Source organism: Zosterops lateralis (genome assembly GCF_965231275.1).
Source record: "Zosterops lateralis genome assembly, chromosome: 2".
Taxonomy (NCBI): Eukaryota; Metazoa; Chordata; class Aves; order Passeriformes; family Zosteropidae; genus Zosterops; species Zosterops lateralis.
Genome location: NC_139763.1, coordinates 1,093,917 through 1,116,997, shown reverse-complemented (window position 1 = coordinate 1,116,997; position 23,081 = coordinate 1,093,917). Strand labels below are relative to the sequence as shown.

The 23,081-nt window shown below is 45.8% G+C and overlaps 1 protein-coding gene across 6 annotated transcripts in view; it reads right to left on the bottom strand.

The window, feature by feature from the left end:
• Nucleotides 1-875: 875 nt before the first annotated feature.
• GART (phosphoribosylglycinamide formyltransferase, phosphoribosylglycinamide synthetase, phosphoribosylaminoimidazole synthetase) overlaps nt 876-23,081 on the bottom strand; it is a 36,275-nt gene continuing 14,069 nt past the window's right edge. For 5 of the 6 annotated variants that reach the window (XM_083855302.1, XM_083855306.1, XM_083855303.1 and 2 more), the window contains 19 exons: nt 22,434-22,608; nt 21,710-21,821; nt 20,457-20,525; nt 19,577-19,702; nt 18,870-18,957; nt 18,466-18,551; nt 17,737-17,905; nt 16,983-17,214; nt 13,684-13,778; nt 12,666-12,775; nt 10,943-11,141; nt 9,650-9,898; nt 9,195-9,347; nt 7,752-7,955; nt 7,386-7,517; nt 6,716-6,846; nt 5,386-5,527; nt 4,394-4,509; nt 876-1,345 (listed from right to left, as the gene is read on the bottom strand). In XM_083855302.1, coding sequence (XP_083711428.1) covers nt 1,163-1,345; nt 4,394-4,509; nt 5,386-5,527; nt 6,716-6,846; nt 7,386-7,517; nt 7,752-7,955; nt 9,195-9,347; nt 9,650-9,898; nt 10,943-11,141; nt 12,666-12,775; nt 13,684-13,778; nt 16,983-17,214; nt 17,737-17,905; nt 18,466-18,551; nt 18,870-18,957; nt 19,577-19,702; nt 20,457-20,525; nt 21,710-21,821; nt 22,434-22,608 — 2,771 coding nt within the window. In that variant the 3' untranslated portion in view covers nt 876-1,162. Of the gene's footprint in view, nt 1,346-4,393; nt 4,510-5,385; nt 5,528-6,715; nt 6,847-7,385; nt 7,518-7,751; nt 7,956-9,194; nt 9,348-9,649; nt 9,899-10,942; nt 11,142-12,665; nt 12,776-13,683; nt 13,779-15,960; nt 17,215-17,736; nt 17,906-18,465; nt 18,552-18,869; nt 18,958-19,576; nt 19,703-20,456; nt 20,526-21,709; nt 21,822-22,433; nt 22,609-23,081 lie in introns of those variants that run through there. The other variant, XM_083855307.1, reaches the window with a different exon arrangement.

Here is a 23,081-nt window from a genome sequence, read left to right as displayed (position 1 = left end):
AGGCACTGATCTCTCCCCTCCATGTCTTTATTTCCTCTGCCTTCCCTGGCTGGAGCTGTGTGACCTCCCTCCTCACCCACAGCCCCCACACCATGTACAGCCCCTTCCCTCCTCGTCCTCCAGCCCTGGGGAATCAATTCCAAAGTAACAGTTGTAAATTGATTTTTTTTTTAAACTTTATTAGGCTTTATTTCAAATCCCAAAGGAGATGATTATGCCAACATGGGAGTACCGTCAGGACATCAGAGCCCAGAATAAAATCAGCTTTTTCTGTGTTAAAGGGGAGCTCTAAACCACCTCATCTGCTTTGTGTGTGGGAAACCTGATCCTTTCAGTAAGAACATTAAAATGGTTTCAGAACTATACAAAAATATTAAAAGATAGCCACAAGTGTTGAGCTGTACAGAACCCCCAATTGTTTTCCAAATGTTCATAATTCCTGGGTGTCCCTCAGCGTTATTCCAGGTGAAAACACTGGTCCAAGAATAAAGGTACTTCAGAATTCCTGAGGAATGTTTCACAAACCAAGGACATGTTTTGTGTCAGGTCTTTTTGTTCATGTAAAAAAATAAAAAACCCAAATCTGTGGGGAATTCATGGGAATTCACAGGAGAATACTGAGGAAAAAAGGGGCAGCAGACACTGAATCCTACTGACATCTGATGGACAGCAGGTTCAGATTTGGAAATGATAGGGCATGTCAAGGGTCTGGGCTGGACAAGATCCACCACCATCAAACCAGGAAGCAAATGGAGAAAAAAATCCAATAATTGGTGTTTTGGGAGGCTGGTTTTTCCTGGTTTGATGAAGTTTTTAGAGTGGAGGCTTCTGCCTTTGTCTGTCTCTTCCATTGTAGTTTCCCTCAGCAACTCTTCCACTGTAGTTTCCCTCAGCAACACTTCCCAGCACAAGGAGGGTCCCTATTAGGGGCCCAAGTCCACCCCAGGGCTGCTCACGTCCCCCTGGCTGGATTTGAGTTGTTAGGAAACCAATGGAGAACCAACAGTTGGCCAAGGAAGCGACTAAAATCAAGGAAGCACTTACAGAACCCTCTGGGAACGGCCCCGAAATTCCCACTGGTGCTTCCCTGGGATTTGAATGTTTAACCCTGCGAGGCAGACAAAGGGCAGAGCCCAGGCCAGACCAGCGAGGGGGCCCAGCCCTATTTCCAGTAGATCTTGCCCGCCTCGCCCACGCGCACGGCGCCGCTGGCCACCAGCTGCAGCGCGGCGGGGAAGGCGCGGTGCTCGGCCTCCTTCACCCGCTCGGCCAGCGACTCCTCCGTGTCCCCCAGCTTCACCGGCACGGCCTCCTGGAAGATGATGGCCCCGGCGTCCACCTCCTCCTGCAAGAACACCAACAGCCTCATGTCAAGGGGGGGGAGCGGTTTGATTGCTAAATTGTGTCGGCTAAATTTAGCGCAGTGGTTGGAGGGTTTGTTAGAATGTCGGGTGAGATGGGATTAAGAGAATTTAGTGGAATGGCTTGAGGGTTTGGTTTGAGGGCTTGTTAGAAAGCTCATGTGAGATGGGATTAGGAGAATTCAGAGGAGTGGTTTGAGGGTTTGTCAGAACTCCGTCATGAGATGGGATTAGGAGAATTTACAGGAGTGGTTTGAGGGTTTGTTAGAATTCTGTGAGATGGGATTAGGAGAATTCAGTGGAGTGGTTTGAGGGTTTGTTAGAACTCTGTTGTGAGATGGGATTAGGAGAATTTAATAGAGTGGTTGGAGAGTTTGTTAGAATTCTGTCATGAGATGAGATTAGGAGAATTTACAGGAGTGGTTTGAGGGTTTGTTAGAATTCTGTGAGATGGGATTAGGAGAATTTAATAGAGTGGTTTGAGGGTTTGGTTTGAGGGTTTATTAGAACGTCGGGTGAGATGGGATTAAGAGAATTCAGTGAAGTGGTTTGAGGGTCTATCAACTCTGTTGTGAGATGGGATTAGGAGAATTTACAGGAGTGGTTTGAGGGTTTGTTAGAACTCTGGTGTGAGATTGGGATTAGGAGAATTCAGTGGAGTGCTTTGAGGGTCTATCAACTCTGTTGTGAGATGGGATTAGGAGAATTCAGTGGAGTAGTTTGAGGGTTTGTCAGAACTCTGTCATGAGATGGGATTAGGAGAATTTACAGGAGTAGTTTGGGGGTCTGTCAGAACTCTGTCGTGAGATGGGATTAGGAGAATTCAGTGGAGTAGTTTGAGGGTTTGTCAGAACTCTGTCGTGAGATGGGATTAGGAGAATTCAGTGGAATGGTTTCAGTGTGGGTGCTGACACCCTGGTCAGGGAGAAAATCCCAATCATCAGGTACCAGAGCCTGTGGGAACTCAGTGCTTTCCCTGGCCTGTGATTGTGAGGAGGAATCAAAAACAATCCCTGGAAGGTGAAACACCATTAGCAGGTGCTGGTTTTTCTAACTTGTTGTTTAGTTGTAAGAAATGGTCAAGAGGTGTGTTCCAAATGACCAATAATATTCATTGTACCAAAACCCTGTATAAAAGGATGTATAACACTGTATAAAGGATGTATAACACTGCATTAAAGGATAAAACTTTCACTGTAATGCCCTCTGAAGAAACTGGAGTTTTTATGTATTGTTATTTGAGCCATCCTGAATTGTAACGACAGTTTGATCATTTATTAGAACTCTGCCATGAGATAGGATTAGGAGAATTTAGTGGAGTGGTTTGAGTGTTTATTAGAACTCTGTCATGAGATAGGATTAGGAGAATTTAGTGGTTTGAGGGTTTATTAGAACTCTGTCGTGAGATAGGATTAGGAGAAAAGTAAAGTAGGTTTAGATTTTAAAGGGTGTAAGGATAGTTTCATTTTAATCTTCATTCTTTCCTTGAATATATGTTAAAAATCTTTAAAAATACTCCTCCTCCCCCCACAAGTGTTCAATTTATTACTTACAACATAAAGAGATAAAACTTGTGATTTTTAGTTAGTTTGACTATTTAAAAATAATTTTTCATCAATTGTTAGGGAGAGGAGTTATTATTAGAATTCATATGGAAACATTGTTATAAGGAACAGTCTTTCTTTATGGCTACATTAGCTGTCAATTTTAAAACTAGTCACTAATTGGTTTAGCTATAACTCCTTGAAAAATCCCTTTCCCATGTCAATAATCCACAGGGGGACAGAGGAGGGAAGGCCCCCAGGATCACCCAGTGCCTCAGGGATCTGTGGGGTGGCTTTACAGGGAACTGGGATTTGGGCTGCTGGGACTGGCTGTGGCCTGGGAAGGGTTCAGAGGAGAACAGGAGGGAGGCAGAGAACACCAGGGAGCAACAGTTCTGTTCAGAAAACCCCATTAGCCAGGAACAGGAGGGGCTGGACTGGACAGAACAAGGACATTCAGTCCAGACGGGGAATTCCTTGCACAGAGCTGGGACAGGGATCCAGCAGATGTTCCCCGGAACATTTCTGGGGCAAATCCCTGCTGGGCAGATCCCTGGGGTTGTTTCTCAGGAGCTGCCACACAGAGAAACCCCAAGTCGTGGCACAGACAAAAGAATGCTGTTTTCCTTTCCATCTGGAAAAATTATTCCACTCTCTTTTTCCAAGAGAAAGCAAAAATCCTGAGACAGATTCCAGCAGCAGAGGGAGAGGTTCTCTTTGAACCCTGAGAAGTGACCAAAAGGGAACCAGTGATCCCTGGCCAGAAAAACTGTGGCTCTGAAGCTGAGATCTCTGCCCTTGCTTTACTTAGAGTCTGACCAGAATATATTGTCAAGTTTTTCTCTGTTCCCTCAAACATCAGATCACTCCTTAACAAATCCTGTGCCATTTCCAGTGGGGTTTTTTTGTTTGGGTTTTTATGTTTGTTTGTTTGTTTGTTTGTTTACGAGTTTTTGGGGGGGGTTTTTTGTTTTGGGGGGTTTTGGTTTTTTGGTTGGTTTTGGTTTGGTTTGGGTGGGTTTTTTTGCTTATTTGTTTCTATTTTTTCTTTTTCTTGAAAGCAAGGAACAAGGCAGGTTGTAGGATAAAATCCAGGCAGCTGGGCCATGTTTAACAAAGCCTTTGGCTTAGCCAAGGCCTCACATTAACTATTCCCCCACTCCAGTGGTTGGAAGGCAGCAGTGGGATGCTTAGGGAAGAAGTTCTCTTAGGGAAAGCTTAAACTCCTGGACAGATTGTTCATTTCCATTCCATCTCCAGAGTGAGCAAACTAATGCCCTGTGTGGTCACAATAAAAAATCTCCATCACCTCTGTATACAAAGCTCTGAACACAGAGAGCAGGGGATGAAGCACAAGAAGGGTTCGAGGTGCTCCCAGCAGCCTCTGAGGTGAAAACATTCAAACTGAAGGATTACAGAGAGGGAGGGAGGTGCAAATATTGAAAAGGGGAGGATGGCAGAGTTGCAGGAGGGGCAGGAGGTACTCACAGCCACGAAGTGCACGGTGCAGCCCGTGACCCTGACCCCGGCCTGCAGCACCAGCCTGTGCGCGTGCGCTCCCTTGAAGGACGGCAGCAGCGACGGGTGGATGTTCAGGATTTTCCCTGGGAAAGCAGAGCTGGGGTTATTTATTGCCTGTTAGCACCGACCAGGCTGTTCAAAGGGCCATAACCAACACAGAAACAAAATCATTTGTGAATAGGATTTTTCACAAGTTTTGAAGATCCCAGCAGCCAGCCCCAAGTGCTGCAGTGTCTGAAATATCAATTAGTGCAGTTACAATTAAAGGCTAAACACATTTCTCCAGGGATTAGTAATGACTAATTGGCTGATGTAGATGTCCCTTCCCTCAGCACCTTCTCTTCCTTTGATCACAAAATCATTTAGCCTAGAAAAGCCCTCCCAGCCCAGAGAGTCCAAGCTGTGCCCAATCCCCACCTTGTCCCCAGGGCAGAGCTCTGAGTGCCACCTCCAGGGATGGGCACTCCAAAGCTCCCTGGGCAGCCCCTGCCAAGGCCTGAGCCCCCTTTCCATGGGGAAATTCCTGCTGCTGGCCAAGCTGAGCCTCCCCTGGCCCAGCCTGAGGCCGTTCCCTCTCCTCCTGTCCCTGTTCCCTGGGAGCAGAGCCCGACCCCCCCGGCTGTCCCCTCCTGGCAGGGACTTGTGCAGAGCCACAGGGCCCCCCTGAGCCTCCTTTTCTCCAGGGTTTTTATTACTATTATTTTATTTATTTAATTCTTTCTGTTATTTCCATTCTACTCTTCTCTCTTCCTAGCAACAAACATTTTCTAAGCAATCAAAGACTACCAGTCCTGTGCTTGCCCTTGGCTTCCTTCAGCCCCTCCACAAGTGCACTGCCTTCCCCTCTCATCCTTTTCCTTACAAGATGGGAAGAGTCTCATTTCACAGAACCTTAGGATGGGGCTGGGAACCTCTGAAGTGCCTTTGTGCACATGCACAGCCCCCCCAGCTGTGCTCACCTTCCCATTTCTTGACAAAAGGGCCCGAGAGGATGCGCATGAACCCTGCCAGGCAGATCAGCTCCACGGAGAACTCCTCCAGGACTTTGTCCACGGCGCTGTCGAACTCTATGCGGCTCGGGTACCTCGTGTGCTCCACCACCTGGGGCAGCCCAAAGCACAGGGATAAGGATGTAGTGGGAATTCCAGCAGGAAGAGCAGCTCCTTAATGCACAGCTGACAGGCAGAGTGGAGTCTGTGCTCCTCCTCACACAGAGAGATCATTGGAACAAACAAGTTTGGCTTGATAAGCCCATGGCTCTCAATCCCAGCACTTGGACACCAGGGAACAGCCTATAAGTGCAGCCATCCTGAAATCTTCCAAAGATTTCACCCATTTCAAAGCCTCTGCCAGTCATAAGCAGTTGAATCTTGGCAAAAACTATACCAGAAAAGCTTGGAAAAAAGGCAGATCACAAACTCCTAAACCAGCCCAACTCCATAATCGTGGAATCCCAGAATGGTTTGGGTAGGGAGGGATCTCACAGTCCATCCAGTGCCACCCCTGCCATGGCAGAGACGCCTTCCACTGTCCCAGGCTGCTCCAAGCCCCAGTGTCCAACCTGGCCTTGGGCACTGCCAGGGATCCAGGGGCAGCCACAGCAAATCTGGGAATTCCATCCCAGCCTCTCCCCACCCTGCCAGGGGAAAATTCCTGCCCAAGATCCCATCAAATCCTACTCTGAAGCCATTCCCTGTGTCCTGTCCCTCCATCCCTTGTCCCCAGTCCCTCTGCAGCTCTCCTGGAGCCCCTTTAGGCCCTTCAAGGGGCTCTGGAGTTTTTCCTTCTTCTGGTGAACACCCCCAGCTCTCCCACCCTGAGTTACATGTTTTCCATCCAGGATATATCCCCTAATTTAAGCAGGAAGAAGGCAGCACTACCTAACTTAGAGCATCCAGTCTGAAATTAAAGTACCTGTTAATGGCCACCAGAGTCATCAGGTGGTTTGGGAAAAGCCAGGGCTTTTTTATTTATTTCAAAATAAAAAAGGTTGGTACTTCAGTGTTAATACCCTACAGTCAAACAATTGACAAAGTTTAAGCTGTAACTGAAAGTGTTGTACTGGTTTAATGTAACAACTGTCCCCAAAGCATCAGGAATCCTGGCAGAGAAGCAGAAAAGGAAGGATTTTGCTGTCAGGCACTTTGCCCCTGGGCACAAGTTCACAACAGACCAAAACAGAAAAGCCAAGGCTCCTTATCAGCCCGTGTGTTACCCCATAAAACTCATTAGCACCTTCCTGCTGGAGTCCCAGCTAATGGTGGCTAATTACAAAAAGGAAATGCTCACCCTTGTAGGAATCCCAGCTCTCTCAGCTTTCCTCAGCCCCTCCACACCAGCTTTGTTGGAGATAACCAGAACTATCTGTGCATAGCTGGTGTCTTTCTTTGTGCTGTTGATGAGGGCTTCCAGGTTTGTGCCTGAGGAAGAGAAAATAACTCATGGATACTGAGAATAAATAGAGGGAACAGCTGGAAGAGGCTTTAAATAAGCAGCACTGTGGGGGAGACCAAACCAAACAGCTCTGATGAAACATTAATCCTTTTTTAATTGATCTTGCTGGGAGCTGATTCAGACAGCTGAAGGCCTTTCCTGGCAGCTGCACTTGGAAACTGTAATTTATAGCACTGGATTGATGGTCTTAGTAATTGGGAATACTGGAAATAGTCGGAGTGCCTACATGGCAAGAAGAAATCCTGATCTCTCTGTGAAATGCTGCTGCAGTTCTTACAGGGCACCAGAGTGGGAGCCTGAATCTGGACACGTGCAGAGGTTTGGAGATAAACTGAACACGGATGCAATTCACAGTTTGCAGCAGAGGTTTGTGACTGACATCAGTCCAAGCACAAAAATCTCTCCTGCCTGCTGGAAGCCTATCAGGGTGCCCATGGAGAACTGCAGGGATTTTAAATCCAAGCTGAGGTTCCTTCTCCACAGCAGCCAAGGGCAGAACTCTCACCTGTTCCAGAGATGAGGACAGCGACCTTCATTTTGCCTGTCTGGATGTTGCCCTGGATGTGGCTGTGCACACACAGGGACCTGTTTGCTTGCAGGGCCCGATGGAGATTGAGGACTTTAACGTTGTCAGAGCCTGAGGAAAACCCAAAGCAAAACAAAGTGTCAGTAAAGGGAGAAACAGAGAGAAGAGAAAAGCACCCGTGGAAGATATGAATGAACTGAACTGTCAGTTCAATACCCCCACAAAAAACTCAGGGAGATGCCAGTGAAGAGATTTTCACTTCATGAAGACTCACAAACAAGGGAATTTCCCTGTGCTTTTTCTTTCTGATTATCATCTCCCCAGGGAAAATCGAGGTGCAATAACCTTTCTGTAGGGACACCACTTTGCCGATGGTCCAGGCGGTCTCGTGTCCCTGGATGTCCCTGAGGACCTGCTGGGCCATCTCCTTCTGCACCACCAGCACTGCTCCAACCCCACAGTTGAAGGTCCGAGCCATCTCCTCCTCAGAGAGGTTCCCCTCCTTGTGGAGCCAGCAAAAGATTTCAGGGATCTTCCAGGTGAGAGCATCTGGAGAGAATTGAAAGTACAGATCAAGAGTGGAAACTGCTACCAATGGACTACAATTGTTGGGGTATTAAGAGGCAAAATCTGTCACAAAAATCTCCCACTGCTCCCAGTTCCAGCCAGGTGAGGATGATTTACAGCAGTACAAAAATGCCTCTGGACAAGGCACTGCAAAGGAATTCCAAGGACAGGAAATTTCTTTCTTGTCACGTTCTCTTTTAAAATGGTTCTATCCAAATTTCTATAGATTGATGGAATCACAGATTGGTTTGGATTGTGAGGGACCCTAAATCCCACCCAGTGCCAGCCCTGCCATGGCAGGGACACCTCCCACTGTCCCCAATGTCCAACCTGGCCTTGGGCACTGCCAGGGATCCAGGGGCAGCCACAGCAAATCTGGGAATTCTATTCCAGCCCTCCCCACCCTGCCAGGGAACAATTCCTGCCAAGGATCCCATCCAGCCCTGCCCTCTGGCAGTGGGAAAACATTCCCTGTGTCCTGTCCCTCCATCCCTTGTCCCCAGTCCCTCTGCAGCTCTCCTGGAGCCCCTTCAGGCCCTGCCAGGGGCTCTGAGCTCTCCCTGGAGCTTCTCCTCTTCAGACATGACATTCCCAGCTTTCCCAGCCTGGCTCCAGAGCAGAGGTGCATATACACATAAATATATATCAGTGGACAAGTGGAAAATTATTTATGTGCAGTTCTTGAGTTCAGAACTCACTATTAATTCCTTATTGTATTGTACAATCCCATGAGCTCTCACAACCTGTGCCAGCCATTTCCCTTTCCATGCCTCACCTCCCCCAGCAGTGAAATCCCTTTCCAGCACACCTGGGGGAAGGTGCTGAGGATTAATGAAGTCAAACAGCAGGAGCTTTCCCTGAGCTCACAGCCACCTCTGAATGCTAATTGAAAACTTCACGACTATCATTTAATTAGCAATAATTATGTAGAGAATTGCAAATGGTGACAACTAGCTTAGGATTGCTGGTAAGGTTGTTTTCTTTTTGCAAGTGTCCTGAGAAATCCAATCCCAAACACCACCAGGGGACGGAATTCAGTGGGGAGCAGTCTTTCCTCCACAAAGAGTTTTCACTGGCTCTGGTTCAGGTACAAGGAAAAACTCAAACATTTCTGGACAGACAAGTCCAACTCCTACAGCACAAATCAGCTGCTGTGGCCCCATGTCTACAGCAATCCACATTAATACAAGGATTTTTTCCACAGCTTTCCTTCTCTCTCACCTAAAACGACCCCACAGGAGTCTGGGAGAACTCTGGGGATGTTTTCCAGCAGGCCCCCTCCAGTGATGTGGGCGTAGGCTTTGACATGGCCCGAGCGCAGCACGGGCAGCAGAGTCTTGCTGTAGAGTTTGGTTGGGGTTAACAGGAGCTCTCCTGCCCAGGGGAGAGGGGCAAAGCACAGAGAGAAATGGGAATCAATATAAAATCAGGGAAATCTCAAAAGAACAATTTGGAAAGTAATGAGCATTGTACTAGAGAAGAACACAAAGTTCTACCTTGGGGTTTTTTTAGCCCACAATTAATTATTTACCCTCCTCCCTTAATTTCTTCCCTGCACACAGGACTCCCAGGAAAAGAAGATGAAAATAGGCTAAAGATGGATTGATTATTTTTTTGGGGAGTGCCTGAGGAAAGTTTCAAAGGCCCAGACAAAATAACTCAGGGGGAGGCAGTACCCAGTGTCTGAGCCCCGGAGACGCCGACGCGGGAGGAGAAATCCAGGGACGACTTCTCCACGATCTTCCTGACGAGGCTGAAGCCGTTGCTGTGGACACCAGAGGATGCCACCCCAATGACCACGTCCCCCTCAGTGATCCTGTCCAGCTGGGGCAGCATCTGCCCTCTCTCCACGGCCCCCACAGCAAAGCCAGCCAGGTCGTACTCCCCGGGGGGATACATCCCCGGCATCTCGGCCGTCTCTCCTCCTGGGGACCAAAAACACAGCAAAGAGCTGTTGGAAAAGGCTTTTTTTTAAAATCACAAAATCCCAGAATGGTTTGAGTTGGAAGGGATTTTAAAGCTCATCTCATTCCATGGGCAGGGACACCTTGCACTAATCCCAAGCTGCTCCAGGCCCCAATGTCCAGCCTGGCCTTGGGCACTGCCAGGGATCCAGGGGCAGCCACAGCTGCTCTGGGTAAAATCCTGTCTTTTTCTCTCCTCTTGCCACTTCTCACTCCCTGCCCTGTGCTCCAGCTTCATCTGCTTTTCTCATTCCCGGGGTTTCAGCTGTATTCAATAAGGACTGGATCTAATGGAGGGTGGAGAACCCAAGAAACAAAATGGGGAGAAGTTCTTGGCCATCCAACACTTAAATCCACAGTTAATTGTGCAAAACCAGGCAGGAGATGAGCCCTCACCCCCTCACTGTCAGTGGGGTGATGAGTTAAATTTGTTGAGCTGAAAGTTCAGCTCTTGCAGAAAGACCTGTGGAGTTTGAAAGTTTTGAACTGGAAATAAAATTTTGACATTTTGGTGGTTTCATCACAAGGTCTCCCCTAACACAGACCTTGCTGCTGCATGAATGGGGTGATTATATTTGATAAATGCAGAGAACACCTTAAAACAAACATAAAGCTGACCAGCAGTTCATGCAAGAAAAAAGTAAACCAGGGCATAAAGAGCCTCTTGTTCAAAGATTATAAACAGCCCCAAAATGACATCCACTGAGAAAGGATTTGTGTTCCTAACTTCCCTTAAAAAGTGGAAAAAAAGACAGAACCTTTTCCCAACATCCAACCTTAATCTGTACCTAAATCTAATCTAAATTTAACCTAAATTTTTAAATCACTGTCTCCTCCCACTGTGATTAAGTTCCCTGAAAGCAAAGACACGAAACACTTTGCTTTTTTACCCCTCCCAGATTCTTCCATAGAGTAGAAAACCAACTGCATTAAAACCAACTGAATTAAAACCAACCAGAAAACCTTGCAGAATGTTTTTCAGATCCCCCTGAGAAGTGTCCCTACCCAAAAGAGCACATCCAGCTTTCCTGCAGGCATCAGCAATCCCTGCAATGACGCCCTGAGCCACCTCCACGTCCAGTTTGCCACAGGCAAAGTAGTCCAGGAAGAAAAGGGGCTCAGCCCCCTGGGCCAGGATGTCATTGACACACATGGCCACCAGGTCCTGCCCGATGGTGTCGTGTTTCTGGCACTCCTGTGCAATCTGCAAGACAACAGGGAGAACTCTGGGATGAGCTCTGGGCCCCTGGAAGGTCACAGACCTCGGTAGAGAGGCCTGGGACCCGAGAAAGAGGGTCTGGAGTCTGTGCAGGGGGTTTGGGGTCTGTCCAGGAGGGTCTGGGGTCTGTGCAGGAGGGTCTGGAGTCTGTGCAGGGGGTTTGGGGTCTGTCCAGGAAGGTCTGGGGTCTGTGCAGGGGGTTTGGGGTCTGTGCAGGAGGGTCTGGGGTCTGTGCAGGAGGGTCTGGGGTCTGTCCAGGAGGGTTTGGGGTCTGTGCAGGGGTCTGGGGTCTGTGCAGGAGGGTCTGGGGTCTGTGCAGGAGGGTCTGGGGTCTGTCCAGGAGGGTTTGGGGTCTGTGCAGGGGTCTGGGGTCTGTGCAGGAGGGTCTGGGGTCTGTCCAGGGGGGTTTCCCTGGCACAGAGCCCAGGGAGACACAATCTTTGATTTTGGTCCATGAGACAAACATCCAACACAGAGAGGAATTGCAAGTCACAAATGTGTAACAGACAGTGGTGGAGTTAATCACCAGGTGGAAGATTTTGTAGTTTTGAGGTTTTTAGAATGTAGGTGCAAGGGGACAAGATGGTGGAATTAGAGTGTTGCCCTGAGTTCTCCTTCTCCCTTGGCATCCATCTTCTGATGTGGTGATGACACCAAGTAGTTTCAGTGGATTGGGGCAAAGTGGAAGTGACCCTTCTAGTATAGTTACTAGGCATTGGTATGGAATGGTAAATAATAACCACATAATTATCTGTATAAAGGCACAGTGACCTCCCATCACGGGGCAGTCACATCATGTCCAAGCTGCTGTGAACACCTTGGCTGGGCACAGAGAATTGTAAGATAAGAATTAATAAACAGCCTGAGAAACCAAGAAAACCAAGACCTTGAGACTCCATTCTTGCACTGACCCAAAGCCTTCAGAGGTCACAGAGGGCAAAAAAGACCCACTCAAACCACCAGCCTGAAATCCCAGGCAAAAAGAAAACAAAATCCCAAGACTGGAACACCAACCAAGGTCTGAAATCATGAGCAGAGTCTGTGAGCAATGGATCAAAAGTCCTCCAGGTGTTTGAGGAGCAGTTTTGTTTATTACCATCTCCTGACTCTCTTCAGGAATTATTCCTGTCTCCACTGGCAAATCCAAAAGGCACTGAGAAGGAAACTGTGCTGCAAAAGAGTTTCCTTGCAGCCCAAACACAACAGCAAACCTGGGATTAAATGTTTTTCCCCATCAAGTAATCTTTTTCGAGGGGGGAGATGCTGCCTTTGTGAAACAAGATTCCTGACTGTATTGTTAATATTTCAAACCCAATGATTTTAGGCATCATATCAACTTCTGGCTATTTACAGGTATTTAATTCTTTTGCCTGAAGAAGAGCAATTTCAGTTTCCATCCCCTTTTTAGAAAGGCCAATAGGTATTTTTACAAGACAACTGCTATTTTCTGATCCAACATTTCCCCTTCTGTGCTGTTTTTTCCTTCTTTGGCACAGATTTCCACCTTACCTTGAGTTTTGTGCCGACGCCGTCGGTTCCAGACACCAGGATGGGATCTCTGTAACCAGCTGCTTTCAGGTCAAAGAGGCCAGCAAAGCCTCCCAGCTCTGCATTGCAGCCTGTCAGCCAGGAAACAGGAGAAACAGCCCAATTTTACTTCCAGGGGCTTCTCCAGCATCTCCACCACAAATCCTCTCCAAAGTTTGTCAATATGACTTTGTCACCAGGAAACTTTTCTCTGCCATTTAGGGCCTCTTCACTGAGGAGCTCCTAATCTGCTTAGGTTGGCTTTGTCTTTTTAATTCATCATTAGCCTAAGCCTAAAAATCCCCAGCTTGGTGACTGAACAGTCAATAATTCCTGTGACTCACAGATTTCCCCCTTGCACTGAGTGGTTCTCTGAGACACAGCAGGAATTGTGGTAAGATTGTTGTACTGGTGTGAGAATATCTATATTTTTTCCCTCTGACTTCATTAGAAGGTTCTCAGTTAATTTGAAATAAAAGGCCAATTTCATAAATGAGTATTTTAAATCTGTCTGAAGAATCACAAGGACTTGCTAGAGCAAGATGTGCCTGAACCTCAAAAACAAGGATGAATCAATGCTGATTTAACCAAGCAAAAGGTGTGTGTTCCACATCTATCTCAAGAATTCTACATCTCATAACCTTTCTAAATGTTCATCCCCCCAAAATGATAGAGTTCACTGGGCAAGAAATAATAATTCATGGAATCAAACTCAGTACTGAATGGTGGGATTTTTTGCTTACATTTATCCCTATACAGTGCTGAACTGTGCTCTCTAACACTCCTGGCATTCAGGAGATGGAGTTTAGAGCCTTTTGGGGATTAAAAGCTGTGCTTCTGGAATAAAATCACAGGCATTTGCTTACCACAGATTTTCTTGTGCCATCTAGAAACAGGCAGGACACATAAATATGAGCTTTTTATCAAGATCAAGATCAACTGATAAACCTCATTGCCAGGAAGTGACTAAAGCAGGAGCAGAAGGTTCTTGACCTCTTACCTGACCTTGACGTGGCTGCAGCAAAGGGTTTGATCTTCTGCACTAAAGTGTTCCCTGCTTCAATGTCCACCCCACTGTTCTTGTAAGTCAGGCCTCTGGAAGAGTGGGGAAAAATGGGATGGCAGCTGATTACTGAATGTATTGTCAAATATTATTTACTTCTTTACTTCCCTGAGTGGATTAACTGTGCAGAATCCCATCCTTCTGTCTGAGGAGGAGCAGTGCATGGATAACTCCAGAGTTTTGAAGATGATATTGGAGCATTGGGATCATATAATCAAATCCCAAATTAAAACCAACAACCAAACCCCTGACAACAAGGTAAAATAGGCAGCGTAGACCTGATTTTGCAAGGTTTGAATCCCTGGTCTAGACACAGAATCCCTGAATTCCTGAGGCTGGAAAAGCCCTCCCAGCCCATGGAATCCAAGCTGTGACTGATCTGAGTGCCGCCTCCAGGCCTTGAGGTGTCAGTGGGGAAGCTCCAAACCAAAACCAAACCAAACCAAGCACAAAAATGCACAGCTGGGTCAGAGCAGGGCTAAGCTCAAGTCACTTTTCCACCCACAAGTCTCAGGTGAATGAATAACCACCAGGATGTTTCCAGAGTTTTACAGCTGTAGCTTCAAGGCTGCCTCTCCTTATGCTCATAATGCTGGAATTATTCTATCACAGAAGCAGCCATGGCTCTTTCTTACTTCATTGGACTTTCTATTAAAGAATATATTTTATATTTCCTTAGAAAGACCCAGGTTCCTAAGGTGGAGCTCAGGAATCTAGAAGGAGATGTCTGTAAGCTCTGGGTGGGGTTTATATGAGATCAACACACTGGTACAAACTGGTGTCACCTGTGTGTCCCCACAGCTCCCTGGGGACACGAAGCACCAGCTCATATTTACAGAAGGACCTTTCCATTTTGGGGACAGGGACTTTAATGACTTTTCACCCCAGCAAACACAGCTCGTGCCAGTTAAGCAGTTGTTATTCCCAGGCTGCTAATGGCATGAACCAGGTGCATCCCCATTTTAGATCCATCCCTGTTTCCTCTCTCCTACTGATGGGATTCAGAATGAAGTTTGAATTCTAAGGGTGTTGATTAACAAGGACAAATACAACAAAACAACTGAAACCAAATTAAAATTGATTCAGCTGAACAAAAAAAATCAGTTAATCCATAAAACTCATCTCAGGAACCAGGTCAAGAATTCAGCAAACATTGAAAAAGTCAGAGACAGACACAAATGCCTACAATTGCACTAAATGGAGTAAATATTTTTGTACTCTGCCTGTTAAATCTTAAAATAAGATGTGGGAGTGGTTTTTTTTTTAGGATCAAAGGTATTTATGTTGTGAAGATGATTGCTGGAATATCTGGAATTGATAAAACTTCAAATGCCAGAAGAACTGGAACAGGAGCAGTGCTACCAGAAAATCCAAAGGTGTCTGCACTCACAGCATATCCCTGCCCAAAAACTGGCAAGAAGACAAGAATTACCACAGGCAGCTGTTCAGGCTGCGAATAAGACTCAAGGAAATATTGCCCTGTAACAACCAGAGATCAAAGTCAGCCCCTTTCAGTCTGAAGATGATAAATGTCCACCAGATTTTCACCATGTTTTTAGGAGCATTTAAAAAAAAATTTTTTTTCTATCTGCTTTGATCCTTTAAATAAACCTTTAATTCTTTACATTTTTCTGGAATATTTTTTATTAAGCATTCTGGCTGTTTTCCTGAGGTGAGATGCCTCAGGACTGAATCCTGCCAGGCTGCCAAGAGGAGGTGAGTTCTGACTTTCAGAGCCTTCCCCCTTCCTTCACTGACTCCAGAGGGGATGGGGCTTGGAGCACTCTGGGATAGTGGAAGGTGTCTCTGCCCATGGCAGGAACAGGATGAGCTTTAAGGTCCTTTCCAACCCAACCCAGTCTGGGATTTTGGGACTGAAGCATCTGCCCCTTGAGGGGCAGAATTTGGAGCACCCTCCAGGGCAGTGCCCCAGGGACTGACTGCAAACAGCTCCCAGGAGGCTCCCTGTGCAGGCAGGGATCCTCCAGGCAGGAATTCCAGGCAGGAATCCTCCCAGACAGGCATTCCAGGCAGGAATCCTGCTGGCTGTGGCCCAGGGACTCGTTGTGGAATTGCTCCAAGTGCCTCCTCCTGCCTCACTGACCTGTTTGGTGTTTTTTTTTCTGCTACAAATCCCAATTCCACCTTTTCACATCAATTCATCAGCAGAATGCAGAGCACTTGAGAGAGAAAGAAGACTAAATACCAACACCCTTGTGCTTTAAGGAAGTTTATTGATCATAATTTTACAAAATACTAGTCAGGGTACACTGTCATCAGCAACAGAATTGTCACTGATATGCTTCCCAGCCTACAAAATAACCCTTGGAGAAAGGTATGTTAGGAGCTCATTGGAGCAGAGCAGTTTCTGATTAGGTAAAAATGAGTTTAAAAACTAAAAGAAGCTTTCAGGAACATTAAAGAGACAACAGGACTCCCTGGTATAAAAAAAAACCCCACACCCACATGATCTCCAGAGTCTTACAGTAAATACTGTGCCAATTAAAGGAATGAGAAAGGAAAGAAGTGATGAATCCTATCCTGCTGTGAGGCAGCTATCCCAGTAAAATGTGAATCCCAACAAGGTAGGGGGTTCAAGGTAGTTTTAACCATTTCTAAAAGCTAAAAAGAACCACTAAGCCAGCCTGAACTTTGCTGATATATAAAATCAGACTCTCCTGAGCTGGAAGAGACCCACAGGGACCATCCAGTCCCACCCTGTCCCTGTCCAGACCCCCCAACAATCCCCCCTGGGCATCCCTGGCAGGGCTGTCCAAAGGCTCCTGGAGCTCTGGCAGCCTTGGAGCTGTGACCACATTTCATGATATTAAATATCAGACTTCTGGCCAAGACAAACCCAAAGCAAAATCTGTGATCCAAAGTCCAAGAAGCAGAATCTGACCTTCCCTAAACCAGGCCTGACAACCACAGCAACACAGGTCACTCCTGTGTGCTTGTCACTGTAGTTTAAGGCAGATTATTTAGGAGAGTAAGAACATAAATCAGGCATTTTAAATATCCCTCCCTTGGCTGCTCTTGCTGAGGTTGAGAACACAAATCAGGCATTCTAAATATCCCTCCCTTGGCTGCTCTTGCTGAGGTTGAGTACAAAGATGGGGTTAAAACTTATCAAAGAGTTACACAGAATATCAACACCAGTTATCAATATCAACCAGGGCTGTGCTTAGATCCTTTTCACAGCAGTCCCTGCCAGTTCAGGGGTTAGGAATATCTACCTGGATTGCCTGAGGAAGGCTATGGCCCGGTAGCCAATGTCCCTCCTATAGATGGCCCCCTGGAAGTGGATGGCAGCCACACCCAGGTTGGCCTCTCGCAGAGCTGCGGGCAGATCCTCCCTGACAGCCGTGACTGTGAGCACTCTGCCCCCGCTGGTCACCACCTTGCCATCCTTCAGGGCTGTGCCTGCATGGAACACCTCCAGCCCCAGCTGCTTGGCCTTAGCCAGCCCTGTGGAGGTTGTGGGAAAAAGAGCAGCTCTTGGTTAGAATGCTCTCCATCAAGAGACACCGAGCGCTTCGGGGCTGAAAAGTGCAAAGTCAGGGTGATCCTGCTGGGAAATTGGAATAAATCTGTAAAAAAAAACCACCTCTGGAGGGGAGATAAGTCCACCTGTGTGCTCAGGGATGTGGGAAGAAGCAATATCTGATTCTCCAGCTGGGTTTTTATGCCTCGGTGACACCCAGAGAACAAAATATCAGCATCAACGTGACCCAAGAACCCTGATCAGAACCATCTGACTGCAGCAGGTATTAAATATCAATGCTGTGCCAATATCAAATAACAACAGTGTGGAGAACTGAGAATACACCAAAATAAACTGAAGTGTGTGAAAATTCAGCTGCTTTTGCTGACCCAAAACCAGGGTTTCTATGATTCTCAGTTCCAGTGATCCACCTTCATGTGGCAGGAGAGAACAGGGAGAGACCGGGGGGGAAATGAGCCTCCTGCAGCTTCTCCTGCTCTATTTACCTGTTATTTCCAAGCCTTTGGGATATGCCCCTGGATATCCTTGACTAGCCATGACCACAGTCACAGCTGCACTGTCCTCCTTCCACACTGGCATGGAGCTGGCCAACTTCTTGTTGATCACAGCCTGCATAACCTCGTAGAGGTCACTCTTCAGCAGGGGCAGAATCACCTGCAGAAACACACAGCAGCAAATCAATCTTGCATTGTCTTCCCTGGCCTTGAAGAGACAGCAGTGCAGCTGTAAAATCAGCATTAAATAGAGCCACATATTGTATTTTCACACATCACACATAGAGTGGATAATCTGAGAGCTCTTAAAAACACTCATCCTTGAAGGGGATTTCTGTGAGTAAAGGAATTGTTACATACAGAGAGGAAAGGCTGAGGATAAAGAATCTAATTTGTTCTGAAGAATAGAAATTAAGAGTTTTTTTCCACTTGTCAACAGGGAGCAAGGAAAAATCCAGAATCCTTTCCAGAAAAGACAGGGAAGTGCTGAGCTTTTCTCAAGTTGACCTTTGCAAAGCCTAGATTTGAGTCCAGCCTCCTGAAATCCTCTCTGAAACAGAACAATTTCCTAACAGACCTTCTGCCTTGAACAAACAACCCAAATACTTTAAATCTTGGTGCAATGAGCTGATTTTTTCACCCCAAATCTGGTTAACAATAGTGATAGATGGTCACAGATTTTACTCCTCCCAAAATGCTAAATTGTACAAAATAACTCACCTGGCACTCTGGGTCACCAAATCTGCAGTTAAATTCCAGAACTTTAGGTCCATCTTTGGTGAGCATTAATCCAGCATAAAGCACACCTAGAACAAAAGAAAAGAAAAAAAAAAAAAAAAAAAAAAAAAAAAAAAGATCTCTCAGGAACTCACTTGTTTTGAATCTGTTGATAACAGGGTTTATAAGGCTGCCACCTGTGCTCAGTGAATTTGAGAAATGGTCAAAATAAATCAGGCAGAAATAGTTGTCACAATTTTACAGCTTATTTCTGAACATTTTGCTTTCTGATCCTCCTCACTTGAGGAATTATCCCGTGTTCATGAAATTACTCTGTTGATTTCCATGGACTCTGAAATAAAAGGTTGTTCTCCTCATGATTAAAAATCCCCAAGTTTTGTACATACCCAAATAGGGAACACCTTCTTTCCTCATGCCATCAACAGTCTTCTGAAGAACAGTCTCTCTTATCTTCTGCAGCAAGTCTTTAGAAATCTAATAAAAAAGGATTAGAAACTGGTGTTTGTAAAAAGGGAGGGCTTGGGTTTGTGTTTTTAAGAGCCAAGCAGAATTCTTGGATGGTCTCTTGCTCACTCCAAAGGAAAGCTAAGAATGTTTTTCTCTCTATTTCTGCCAACAGAAGTTCCCTATCAAACAGACTCCAAACTACCTTGAGCCACCATTAGCTTTGTTTGGCACAAAGAAAGATAAAACTGTGGGTTTAAGCCCTTGGTTCTAACAAGCAGCATTTCAGAATATTAAACCCCAATCAAATATAAGGTTGCAGAAGTAACACTTCCCCCTTTGAACTTTTTTCCTGTGTGACTGAACACTGGAACAGGCTGCCCAGAGCAGCTGTGGAATCTCCATCTCTGGAGATATTCAGTTTCCCCCTTTGTAATTCCAAGTAATTCAGTGGAGATATCCTCCTCTTGAGAGAAATTTCTGGGGCTGGGGGCTTTACTCTGCCTCGAGCAGCTCTTTCCATCCAGCAGAGCTCATTCCCTCCTGCTCCTTATGCTGGAATTAAACATTCCCACAGGCTTTCAGTGACAGCTGGAGTCAAACACTCCTTTATCAGACCCTTTTCCCTTTCTGATCAATCTTTTCTCACCTGAGGAGCTGGGGAATAAGCTCCCATCCCTCCAGTGTTGGGGCCTTCATCCCCATCCTTCAGCCTCTTGTGGTCCTGGGCCGGGGGCATGGGGGCGATGGTGACACCATCACTGAAACACAGGCACTAAAACAAGGACTAGAGTTAAAACTCCTGGGTGGGGTTAAAATTAAACTGCAATTAGTGCAAGTAGAGTTGATTTTCAGTGTGACAAAGGGATATTTAAGAGGATAAACTCTGCCTCCCTGATAAAATAAATGATGGGGTTCAAAGGATTTGCCTTTTCCTCAGGAAGTGGGGACTCATTTTGTGTGACCTTCCTGCAGAAATTAATAAAACCTAGAATGATGATACCATTGGCAGTTGCACTGAAAAGAAACACTCAAAAGGTTTTAGAAAATGAAATTTAAATATTGCGTGATGGAAATGACTTCTTCCTTTCCCCTCCCAGCCCCTACCCCGGAAGGAAGGCATTACATTCCTTTCAAGACTTCCTTTTCCTTGCTGATAAAGCTATTCACTTGTGAAATATTTATAAATTATTTATATAGCAGTTGTTTTTATCCTCAGTATCTTCAGAATAACAAGCCTGCTGGCATCTTCTGGAACTGGATGATGTTGTGCACTCAAACTGGGTAATGTTGTTCCCTGGCTGGACTAATGGGATCAGTACTCAAAACCATTTTACAATGCTAATTTTAAATCCAGCAAGGATCCAAAATGAGCCACACAGCTGTCTCTAACCAATACAATTTTATTTATCATCAGGGCATGGTTTTAATTTAAATGATAAAACCCTCCACTTTGTAGGTGAAAGCACTTAGTGAATCCCAAACAATTCAGAACAGGTAGGAGCAGAGTTACAGTGAGATGCACTTACAGAAATTTCTTCTCCTTCAAGAAGCTCTTCAACAACAACAGTTTCCCCAGCTGTGCCAAAACTCTTATCCTACAGTGAAACAAAATCTCTTTAGTTCTGTTTCAGTTTTAAACTACTGAAAATGCAACAAGAAATATTTATTTTAAATACAGCCAAAAATGCAGCACAGGTTTGAGATGATGAATCCACTCTCCCCACAGGGATGTCAGCCGTGGTGAAATCCCTACTCCCCTTTTCTGCTTATTCTTAAATGAATGCAGGGTTTATTACTGAATATTTTCAAAAGGCAGAGGATATTTGTGATTCCTGAGCAATTCTTCATGCTCTGCATTCTGAAATTCACCTCAACAGCAGTGACAGCCAGGTATCCAATCTGCACTCTCACTGGATTAAGAAGTGCAACTTTATACAATATGAGGGAAAGGAGCAAGATTCTCATACCCCAATGCAATGTTTGAACACTGACTGCATATTCTGGGGAGTTAAGAAATTAAGAACAACCAGCTCACACTGCCAAGGTGATTTTGGAGGTTTTCTAGCAATCTCTAACTTGCAGATTTTTTTGTACAACACACTGGGCTCTGTTCAGACATGAATTGTCCAGTGACCAGAGATGGTCCAAAATGTGACTGCAGCACCCATGCTGTGACTCCTGAAGCACAAATGTGTCAGATAATGTCTCCCAAGGATCAGCAGAGCTCCATGGAATTTTAGGATGCTGTGCTGCTGACACCAGCTGAGGGCCTGACCTGGGAGCCTCAGCTCTGTGCTCTTCACTGGGCAGATAAAATTACTTCATTTGGCCTCACTTCAAATCTTGATGCTCCAAATATACTTGTGGAATATCCTTCCTCAATGTGAACTGCACTTGAAATAATCCCAGCAGAATGTGACTACAAATTGAACTGTTGTGCTTGGTCCTAATGGTGCTTGTAAAGATCCACCTCAATCCCTGAGTTCCTGCACTGTGGGACCTGTTGGATTGCAGGAGTCTTATACAGTGGGAAAAAAAAAGGAACTGTATATATATATATATAAGTGAAATAAAGGTGGGTTTTCATGAAGAATGGTTTTATTTTAGCCTACAGGGACTGTGCCTCAAGCAATAAATACAAGAGAGTTTCACAGCTGGCCAAATTAGAGGGTAGAAGGTTTGATGTCTTACAGCCAAGTTCCTATCACATGAAATAGGGAATATCTGTGATGCTCTGAGGTGGTGAAGAGATGATGTTTTGTGAGACATTCCTCCTCACCTGCATGATTTCAGTGACAGCTTTGCAGGCCTCTTCCTTGGTGGAAGCCACGATGACTCCTTTGCCAGCTGCCAGGCCACTGGCTTTGACAACCAAAGCAGGGAAGGTGGCACTGCCAAGGCACAGGACAGACATTCAACATCAACAGCCCTTACAAGGACATTTTGAACATTTCAAGAGTTGAAAGATCAAAGTACTTCTCAGTTTTCATGGCAACCTTATTGAATGACACACAAATCACACCAGGTTCCTCTTGTTATGCTCTGCCTGAGAAAGGTTCCTGCTTTTTTTCCCCACCAGGGAATTTCCTGACTGTTCATTGCTGCTTTGCATTTGGGAATTTACTCTTGTATCATCTGGGGTCACCTGGGTTGTACTGTGATGAGCAAATCATCAGTTGCTGAGTAACTCTCCAGGGTTTTTTTGGTGGAGAAAAGGGGATAAGAAGCCAGAACAGATGGCTCCGGGCTGCTCCCTGCCTTTCCCCAGCAGGCAGGCTGACAAAAAAATAACAGCTTGTCCTACATTCTCCTGTGAAATGAACTTTCATTTCATTTTAGAGCAGGAGGAACCATTTTTCTCAGACTTGCTGCAGTTTGAGGGAGTCATGGTAGGCGATCCTTTGAACCCTTTGCAGATGCTCTATCCCAAAGGTACTGACACATGAGCAATCACTGCATTGTTTGGATATCCAGCACACTGTCTAGAATGACAAGGACTGTACCTGTTGATAAAGGCACAGGCTGCCTTGGGGTCAGTGAAGGATTTCCATCTGGCAGTGGGGATGTCGTGTCGATCCAGAAAGGCTTTGCTGAAGCTCTTACTGGACTCCAGCTGAGCTGCCTTTGCTGTGGGGCCAAAACACCTGATCCCAGCTGCTGTCAGGTCATCCACAATTCCTAAACACAAAACATGTTATCAATCTCCAGATGAGTTATGGGAGTCAGGCCAGCCGAGTCCAGGGCTGCACTGAGTCCTTGGAGCAAAAATAGCAGGAATATGAAATCATCTCTGTGCCTGCAATGCCTGCTTTGCTCACTGGAACCAGCAGCAGGTAACTCTGCAGCACTGCAGGCCCTCAGGATGTGCTGGGTTTGGGAAGGAATGACAATCCTCCCTTTGTTTATGACACTTTTGAGCTAAAAGGTCAACATGAGTCTTTGGTGAAGATGTCAAAAGGTTTAAGCAGAAAAACTACCAGCATGTTTATAATTAGTTTGTTTTTTTTTTTGTTTTTTTTTTTTTTTTTTACCAGGACTCAAAATATAATTATTTCAAAACATGAAAACTTCATAGGAAAACCAAAACTGGCTTTCTTGCTCACACACTACCCCTTCAAAAATTCCTTTTCACCTCAGCACAACTCTGGATT